This window comes from Schistocerca gregaria, chromosome 1 (assembly GCF_023897955.1).
Source record: "Schistocerca gregaria isolate iqSchGreg1 chromosome 1, iqSchGreg1.2, whole genome shotgun sequence".
Lineage (NCBI taxonomy): Eukaryota > Metazoa > Arthropoda > Insecta > Orthoptera > Acrididae > Schistocerca > Schistocerca gregaria.
In genome coordinates, this window is record NC_064920.1 from 909,970,165 (window position 1) to 909,979,759 (window position 9,595).

Here is a 9,595-nt window from a genome sequence, read left to right on the forward strand (position 1 = left end):
ATGACATGTTCATACTGTTGTTCAAGCAATAATTAAATAAATCTTTCATCTTACCATTAACAGATCAAAACAATTAAATATGTATATCAGTAGAATGCATCAACCATAAAAGACCAATAAAGACGGTAACTGCTGCATAACATGTAATTGAATCGATGATATTTGTGGTGAGGGCTGTGTTTAAAACAGGTCACATGTTAAAAGAAATTTTTATATTTAGTTTCTATGTTTAAATTGCAGTGCGAGTAGAAACAATGCCTGTGCAAGCAATATAACTGTCATATACCAACTTTTGCTGTAACTGTAAATTTGTATTCTGACAGATTTTACATTCAGGAGACAAACTTCCAAATACTGCTGATAAGACATACTTTGAGAGACATTTATACTCATAAATGTCTCTATCAGATATACTCTAAAATTAAATTATAGTGTATAGGGCCTTCTTTGAATTTCACCACCTCAAGATATGTACTAGTCTGCCATTTTGTCTCCCTGTGAATAACAGCTCCCCCCCCCCCCCCCCCCCCAAGTGAATTTTCCTTTTGATACGGTTTGCATTTTGCAGTACTCAAAAACTGCAGCCAGTACTAACACTACAGAATTTTGAAAATAAACATTTACCTTTTTTCAGTTCTTCCAGAGGAGGAACATAAAGAGACTTATTTTCAATTGGTGGATTCTGTATTACTTCACTCTTAGACATCTTGAAACAAGTTGTTTACAAATGTGGCTGTAAATAGGACATAAGAGTCACAATTAATACTGATGAGCCATAACTGCATAGCTTTCAATTGGTTATAGTAAGGAATGGCAACATTTTAGTGAGGTCAGGTAGCTGCACCTCTAGAAATGTTCTAAAAAAACATGTACTCCTGCAACTATGCAACAAAAATAAAACATTTACAAATACAGTTCATCATAGATATTTACGTCTGTGCTCCAGCTAGAAGTCTGGTACTGAATATGAATATGTACATCATAATAATCTGTATTTAAACATGCTTTTATCTTATCACCATGTACTGAGATACTCCACTGACCTTGACACAGGGCATCTTCAGTCAACAGTTCAGAGATATCTAGCTGTATTATTTCCAATTCTAAACTTGGATATAAACAAGAGCTCCATGAATTACTTGACTGGGTGGCTGAATGTGCCACATTACCAACATTCTGAATTTCTGAACATGTTGGACTTGGACACTTATTATATCTGAGATTTACATTTATCATCATTATTAATAGGGAAAAAAACATGAAATTAATTATGTTTTACTGTAATTTTAAAGCGTCACTAATTTTTAAAAAATAATTTTCTTTGGGTTTTGGGAGGGGGAGGGGGAGGAGGGGGGAATAAGATCTACTCAAATAGTTTTGAACTGCCAACAAAGCACAAAACTGCATTCAAAATAATTTAATCAAAATTCACAGTAGAGAAAATCAGCTGGTAATAAAGCACCAGATATCCAGAAAGAAAGTAGTAGAGTATCTGTTAGCCAGCCTTCCTATAATGCATCAGTATCATACGATGTGGGGATGTGACGTCTCTCTTAACACCAATGTTCATATTAAAGAGGTTTTAACTTTCCCTGTATACAGGCAGCTGAAAGCATTTTCTGAAAGTAGTATACTTACTTTAACGCTTAATATGAAATAGTACACACGAAAAGTGGGTAAATAGTGTAAGAGAAAAAATGATGGCTTTTTTTAGGGCATGCATTACTATTAATAAAATAAAATCTTGATTTACAAAGCAAAAAAGTTGTCTAGAAATGGGCCAAATCGCTGTAGCATAAATATACTTTACAGAAATGGCCCGTAAGGGCTGCTTCTACCCGGCAATAACTCATTCCATATACCTGAATTATTTCCTGTCATTATTGGATTTATGGAACAGAATGCATGTGTGAATTAATTAATTAATTAATTAATCTATAGCTTCTGCTAAACCAGTTTAAAAAAGAAGTATCACTGTTGTAAAATTCAAAGCATTTATTAATAGCACATATGGAGATTGCTCTCGTTTTGTATTATCACGTTGTAGGGGAGAGAGTGTGGCAGATATGATACACGAGTTGGGATGGAAGTCATTACAGCATAGACGTTTTTCGTCGCGGCGAGACCTTTTTACGAAATTTCAGTCACCAACTTTCTCTTCCAAATGCGAAAATATTTTGTTGAGCCCAACCTACATAGGTAAGAATGATCATAAAAATAAAATAAGAGAAATCAGAGCTCGAACAGAAAGGTTTAGGTGTTCGTTTTTCCCGCTCGCTGTTCGGGAGTGGAATAGTAGAGAGGTAGTATGATTGTGGTTCGATGAACCCTCTGCCAAGCACTTAAATGTGAACTGCAGAGTAGTCATATAGATGTAGATGTAGAATACCACCAAATAAATAAATTTTCCTTCTGAATTTAACTTTATTTTATTTCCTAGTGACACCGAATTTTTTTACAAAACAGGACATTTCTGATGCCTTGAGTACCAATCACATTTATGTAAAAGTTTGGTATATAACAAGTGACTTTCAGATATATGGCTTTCATTATATCTGTGTATCCTGCACCTTAGATTATATAACTGGATACAAATGATATTTTAGATGTCAACAGTTATTACACACTAAACTAAACAGTCTCACTCTCTCCTTCTTCATCCCAATAGAGTTCTGTGAATATAGTGCTGCTCTTATGCTGTGCCTAAGTGCTTGGCATTACTGATTGCAAATTTTTGTCCCTCAACCCCAGATGCTCTTTCCGCTACCCACATCTCATCCTGAGCCACAGCAGTGGGGTGATGGCTTGCTGGGAGACATCACATCATAGCACATTATTTTCCTTGCAAGATTGCTTAGCTGCTTCATCAGCAACATTTCCAACTTCCCAGGCACTCTGTCATTCAGCATAATGACATATTATTATTTACCTCTTCAAGCAGAGAAGTGAGTCCTGGATAGCCTGGGTACACGAGACATAATGTAAAGAGCACTTACGGAGTTGAACAATATGAGGAATTAAATGCCATGATTACATCGCATGGAGCAGGATACTGAATAGATTGGGTGAGTGGTGAATAACACTTTGGAAGGGTTGGGAACAACTGTGGGTATGTTGTTCTTCATTTCAAGAAAAATGAGAAACAATGAATGCCGTGGTAAAGGATACGATTCAGTTTTTCCATTCTGGAGTGACACTTGGTGATTTGGAGTGGAGAGGGGGGGCAATAATGTTGTTGTTCTTGAGATTTTCCTGGCATAAAGAGTATTTTACCAAGTTTCAGGACTGCAAGCAGATAGCATCGACTTCCTACCAAGATATTTCAGAACCATTCAGCCATCTTCAGGTGCTGCAGGTTGCTAGTTCATGTCACTATCTTTGTAATAAAAATATACACAAAGATGCATGCACATCGGCAGCCACTACATGAGTAACCCCTGTCGAATTACACGTTCTCTTTTTAAAACTGCTCCATCTATTTTGCGCAGGGGCAAGCATAATGTGATACTATATGTGTGTTCTCTGTTGGAATGTGCACTCTCCCAATTAAAATTCAGATGTCAAAATTAATAAAATTAAATGTCATTAGAAGTGCCATTGGTCATAAAATGTTTCATAGCCCATTAAGTCAGCATTGTATCTCCCCAGAACATCCCATAGATTACTCTGCCACAGAAATCTTGGCCTCAACGAGATCTTATATATTTAGCACAAAATCTTATCAATCATGACTGGCTTTTGACAGGAAGAGGCATGGGACTCAGTCATTTCTATAATTTCTTCAAAAAGAAAATATTTTACATTCAATGATGTGTCTAGTGACATTTAATTTTATTAATTTTGACATCTGAATCTAAATTCCATGATTTTGCATTCGGACAGAGAACATGCATTATCACATTACGCATGCGCCTGCACACTGTAGATGGAGCAGTTTTTGAAGAGAGGGCATAACTTGACAGCAGTTGCCCATGTAGCAACTGCTTGCACACATGCATCTTCATGCCTATTTTTGGTATAAAGGTAGCAACATGAATTAACAACCTCTAGTGCAAAACACTCACTGGAAGATGGCTGAAAGTTTGTCAGCTGAAATATCATGGCAAGAAGTCGCTGTTCTCCATCTGCAATACCGAAAGTTCCAGGAATAACTTTGTTCATTGTTAATTTCTTGTTAATTTCCGCATATGGTTAGATTGTCAGTCAGTTAGAGAGAACCAACTGAAGAAATTGTAATGATGCTTTTCAAAAATTACTAAATTTGTCTCTGAAAATGGGAATTCCTTAAATTTTCAGAAAATATATTACATTCAGTTCTGACAACAAATAAAAGTCATACATCAACTGACAGTACAGGAACAGGAGTCAGTAAACGGAATAGAATGCTCTTACAGGTAAAGGAGTCAGTAAAGAGCATAGAATGCTCCAAATTTTGGCTGTTCATACTAATGAAAACTCGAACTGGAAGAAGCATATTACTGAGCTGCTCAAACAATTACGCGCAGCTACTTTTGCTCTTCATGTACGTGCTAATCTTGGAGGCAAATGAATCAGCCTCCTAACAAATTTTGAATATTTCCATTTAAAAATGCCTTATGGCATAATTTTCTGGGGTAACTCAACACTTAGTGTAAAGAAAGTACTGACAGCACAAAAGCGAATGATAAGATTAATATATGGTTTTGACTTGTAGTCATCCTCGTACATACTTCTTCAAGGAGTTTGGCATTTCAACTGCACTTTCAAAATATATACATATTTGATAACAAAATTCATCATAAATAATCCATCACAATTTGAAAAGAACGGTGATGTCCATGCCTATGTAGGGACTCAATGAACTGTATAACTACCCAGAGGCCACAGTCATATTGTTGACCTCGGAAACACCCAGTGATGTCAACACTTTGGCTGTGGCAGTCAGTGTTTAGCTTGTTAACATGTTGAATGTTCTTTGTAACCTGTGTATTAATGAGAAATAAAGTAGCACGTGTACTTAGTACCCAGTGTAATTTATATTCCACATAACTCACTCATACTGTGGAACTACACCTACAACACTACAAGGATAAATGCCTTTTACTTCCCACTACTAAAACTACCAACAGTTCAGAACGAGGTTTAGTTAGCACCACAAAAATCTTTGACAATTTGGCCAGTAATATAAAATGTCTGACAGGTAGTGAAACAACTTAAATTCATTTCTTCTGAACAATTACTGCTACTACACTTTTATTTAAAAACTGGTATCCAGTTTTCTTAAACTATTTTTCCAACGGCAGTTGCATCAGTAGGGCTAAAAAAGAATGTGTTCACTAACGTTAAAACTAAGCATTTATACTTATCCCATAAAGTGACTCCACACTCTTTCAATTAAAAAAAAAAATCAAAGACTCACATGCAATACCTCTCTGATACACCTACATAGCATATCCTACTCCAGTCTTGTCACAGGCTCATACTATTGTTCCCTCTCCATGTGTACACAGGCCTGTAACGTATCAGGTCCGCTGTAATTTCTGCACTGCATTTTATGTGGACACGACCACAAACTAGCTGCCCATGTAGCGAATGGCCACCTCCAAACTGTGTCCAAGAGCAGAGTTGACCATTTAATGGCAAAACATGCTGCTGAGCACAACAAGCTCAAGTTCAATGACTGCTCCGCAAACCAGGAAATCTAGATTGTTGTTTCCTCTGCCCCCCCCCCCCCCCTCCTCCCAACACTAGCTGTTTCTGAACTATTTCAATGGGAATCACCTTTGCAACACCTCCTTTGTTCACTAGCCCCCTGTCCCACACCCAATACAACCTACCCCAGGACCTGATTTCAGTCATTCCTGCACTCGTACCCTCTGCCTCACTCTCTCCTTGCACTATTCTGTCACCCCTTCCACTCCACTTCACTGTTACCATGCACTCATGAACTCAGAGGTGCGAGGGCCATGTTGCATTCCTATCCCATTTATCTGCTCCCTCTCCCTCCTGTGCACCTGCAGACTCTCTCCCAGCCTTCAGCCACTGTCTTGTGGCCCTTCCTCACACCTATGTCCCCTGCCTCACTCCACACTACATAACCCCACACTCCAGTAAAAATGCATTCCTGGCATAGTGTATTCACCTGGCACATTATGGCTGTACAGAGATGTGTTTGTAAATGTACATATATATGTATTTGTGCACTTGTACTCTAGCTCAAAAAACAATTTGTCTAAAAGCTTGCAAAGTTTTCAGTCTCATTTATGTTCCTGTCAATGGCTCAATACTTCTACTGTTAGGTGATGCATTACCTTTACACCTAAATTATTTCCATTCTACCAGCTCTCTCCATAATCATATATGCAGTAATTTTAATATCTTTCTTCAATAGATAATTCGTTAATTCCTTTATACCTTCTCACATGAGCAAATATACCTTTAATTTAAATGTGAACCTCTTTAACAAATTAAAGTTATTATGATTGCCACTAAGAAACATTCCTCTCTGTTATATTAGGAAGGAAGTTCCAGACTAATTAACAATGCACAGATGACAAAGTAACACATTTTTGAGTGTCCAGTTTTGTAAGTATGTCTTATTTGCATGAAGCACAAAGTGCAAACGTCTATTTTTCTTTTAGGTGTCTGTGTTGTCCACAAGTATTTCTTAGTTATATATACCATCGTGAATTGTATTTTTCTCCTGAATAACTGATTTTTGTTTGTGTGTCCATCCATTTATGTTTGCATCATGAACACTTCTAACCAATTTTTTCTCTTATTTAGCACACACATACACTTAATATCATATAAAGCATGCAATATGTCTCACAAATTGTTCTGTACACTCTATACACCTACAAACATACTCTGCAATTCACCATATGATGAATTGCAGAGGATATCTTGTACTATTGCCAGTCATTCCCTTTCCTGCTCTACTCACAAACAGAGCACGGGAAAATGACACACTACATGCTTCCATATGCCCCTGGATTTTCTTCTCGCACCTTCACCGTCCTTATAGGACGTGTGTGTGTGTGTATGTTAGTGGCAGTAGGCTCATAGGAAATGGGCCAAGCTGCATTAGCCAATGAAAGCAAACAAAAAAACAGCAGTTTCTATCAGACATTAAAACTGCATAATAATTTGCCCAAGATGATAACTAGAAAATAATTATTCAAAATGGAAGTCAAAGGATACATCTTAAGTATTACACAGATTACAACTATTTAAACAATTCTGAATAGGCTTTTGTAATAAAATTTTGACTGCTATTGCATAATACTAACATATTACCTCAGCTTAAGGCTAATAACATCTCAAAAAAAAAAAAAAAAAAAAAAAATTTCAAAGTTCAACATCTCACTCATCACAAGGGGATGCTGTATGTGTAGTACAAACATGGTCCTGAAGTGTATGGAATTGTGTGTAGTAGAAATGGGTGAATACTAAACAGTGTTTATCTTTTTGTTAACATGCTAACTTGTTCAAAGTATGTGAAAATGTAAGAGAACTGTCTATTAGGTATAACCGATTGAGATAGTGCACTTGTTACAACACAGGTATCAGATTTGGAAGGATGAAAACTTGTGCTCTGTCTGGCGATCCTGATTTAGCTTTTTCTATGTTTTTATAAATCACTTCTTACAAATAGCAGAATAGTTCCTCCAATAAGGCAACGGCCATCTAACTGTACTGTTCTTTCAACATGTGTGTATTCATATACCCAATATACACATCTTATGGTTTTATCGTTCTATGCTGATGGAGTTTTTAATATTTAATAACTGCCCTTTGACAAATAAATTACTAAGTACAGAGGCAATCATGAGGGCTGTCAATATATGAAGGGTCCATTCATACCTTACTCTATTATCAGGGGACTATGCTCTAAATACTGAAGCATCCTTACACTGGTCTCTGCAATCTGCCAAATAACAGTAATAACAACAATGATAGTATTTATCCTTTATTCAACACCAAGTATTTTGTTTTCCTTCCTATACAATCGAACATTACATTCATACACATAACAAACTCAATTTTGTTGCTGCACATATTATAGCTACCTAACACTGTATTCCAATATTGCTCATACATCGCTGGACTTAAGACTTTTTGTTTTCGATAACACATGAGTCTAGGTCTTGAATAGTTACCCATCTCAAACCAACAGCACTTACAATTTATATAGCATTCATCTTCATTTAGTGTTTGGAAAGGAAAAATGTAGATCTACCTGTCATCTGACAGAAATGTTACAAGCAGTGACACTGCTATTTCCTATTGATTGAAAGCTTTCTTACTGTGTTAATTTTCTACGAAATGACAGTTGGTTACATAATGACGATGTTGGATTACATTTTCTTATTTACTGTGGAAAACCATTATTTTGTACATTTCAAATAGTATAACGTCATTTAAATCCTATTACCACTTAAGTACGTTCATTCGTAGAAAAATAAACACCAACCGTATTCTCACAGTAGTAAACGACGTGTCATACATTCAACGCTCTTCCGGATACTATTGCAACATTACCTAACGCTGACAAATACTTTAAAGCAATACTTTCTACAGTCTTGTCTTCTCACGAAATATCCCTTATCAAATTTTAGGAATAGTGTTTCACGTTTTCACCAATAACCCAATTGACAAAATTGCTATTCAAACGAAAGCAAACGCTCACCGCGTTACTCCACCAGTCACGTAAACCAGCAAAAATTTTCCATAAAGCGTATACGCGAGGTTGACGTTACAGTAGACTGGAGCCTGTTGCCAGGTGTGGAAGCGAACTCAGGAAAGTAACCCAGCCCGAAATCACCGAATAGTTATTCGAAACCGATACTGTAATTGAACTTTATTGGCTCACGCATAGGATATTTACTAAAATAAATTGCAGCGTTAACATGAAGGAATGAATATTTTCGAGTAGAGAATGTTCTCAACATTAATCAGGAATTATCATGCGACTTTCCGATGCCGTTGTTTGTGTTATAGCATGCTAGACTGTGGTAGAACTCGGGCAACTCGAGCAGTGCGCATGCCCGAACTTTGCATTCTTTTACTGCGTTATGTGGCGTAATTTACGTTGGCTGTAGTGACATACGGGAAGCATTTCAAGGATTTTATCAAAGTATTTTTAAGGAAGATAATGTCAATAAAACGTGATTAATGAAGTGTGAATAGCACATACGGCCTGCCACAGAGGGCAACTAATAGCTTAGATAACAGATAGCGTGATCTAAGGTAAACTATTTTTTATACATCAAAAACCTGTAACTAACACTACTACATGAGCCGTGAATTACGGATGCCATGAACGTAAGCAAAGAAATGGTCAGGTCTTTCGTATATTTTTAATTTTAATCAATATAATACACATATGTTTTCACTTGTTTGGTTGCAAGGAAGTTTATTGCGCTTTTCATTTGCAATAAAAAGAATTATGAAGCTTGTGTTTATTCACTCCAAATTTATCGCCTTTCTCACCACGGACTTTTATAAAGGGGGGGGGGGGGCCGGGTGGGTCCCCCTACCTTCCTTAGTTTACACAAAAAACGGTAATATCAGAGGAATACCCGCTTTTGAAACCCCGTGCTGCAAAAAGTCG

The 9,595-nt window shown here is 36.8% G+C and overlaps 1 protein-coding gene across 5 annotated transcripts in view; it reads right to left on the minus strand.

Annotated features, from left to right (window-relative positions):
• LOC126274965 (ester hydrolase C11orf54 homolog) overlaps window positions 1-9,383 on the minus strand; it is a 110,054-nt gene extending 100,671 nt beyond the window's left edge. Inside the window, exons 1-2 of one of the 5 annotated variants that reach the window (XM_049977161.1) lie at window positions 8,456-9,383; window positions 625-733 (exon numbers count right to left, since the gene is read on the minus strand). In XM_049977161.1, coding sequence (XP_049833118.1) covers window positions 625-706 — 82 coding nt within the window. In that variant the 5' untranslated portion in view covers window positions 707-733; window positions 8,456-9,383. Of the gene's footprint in view, window positions 1-624; window positions 734-844; window positions 1,034-8,455 lie in introns of those variants that run through there. The other 4 variants (XM_049977158.1, XM_049977157.1, XM_049977159.1 and 1 more) reach the window with 4 other exon arrangements.
• Window positions 9,384-9,595: the final 212 nt, after the last annotated feature.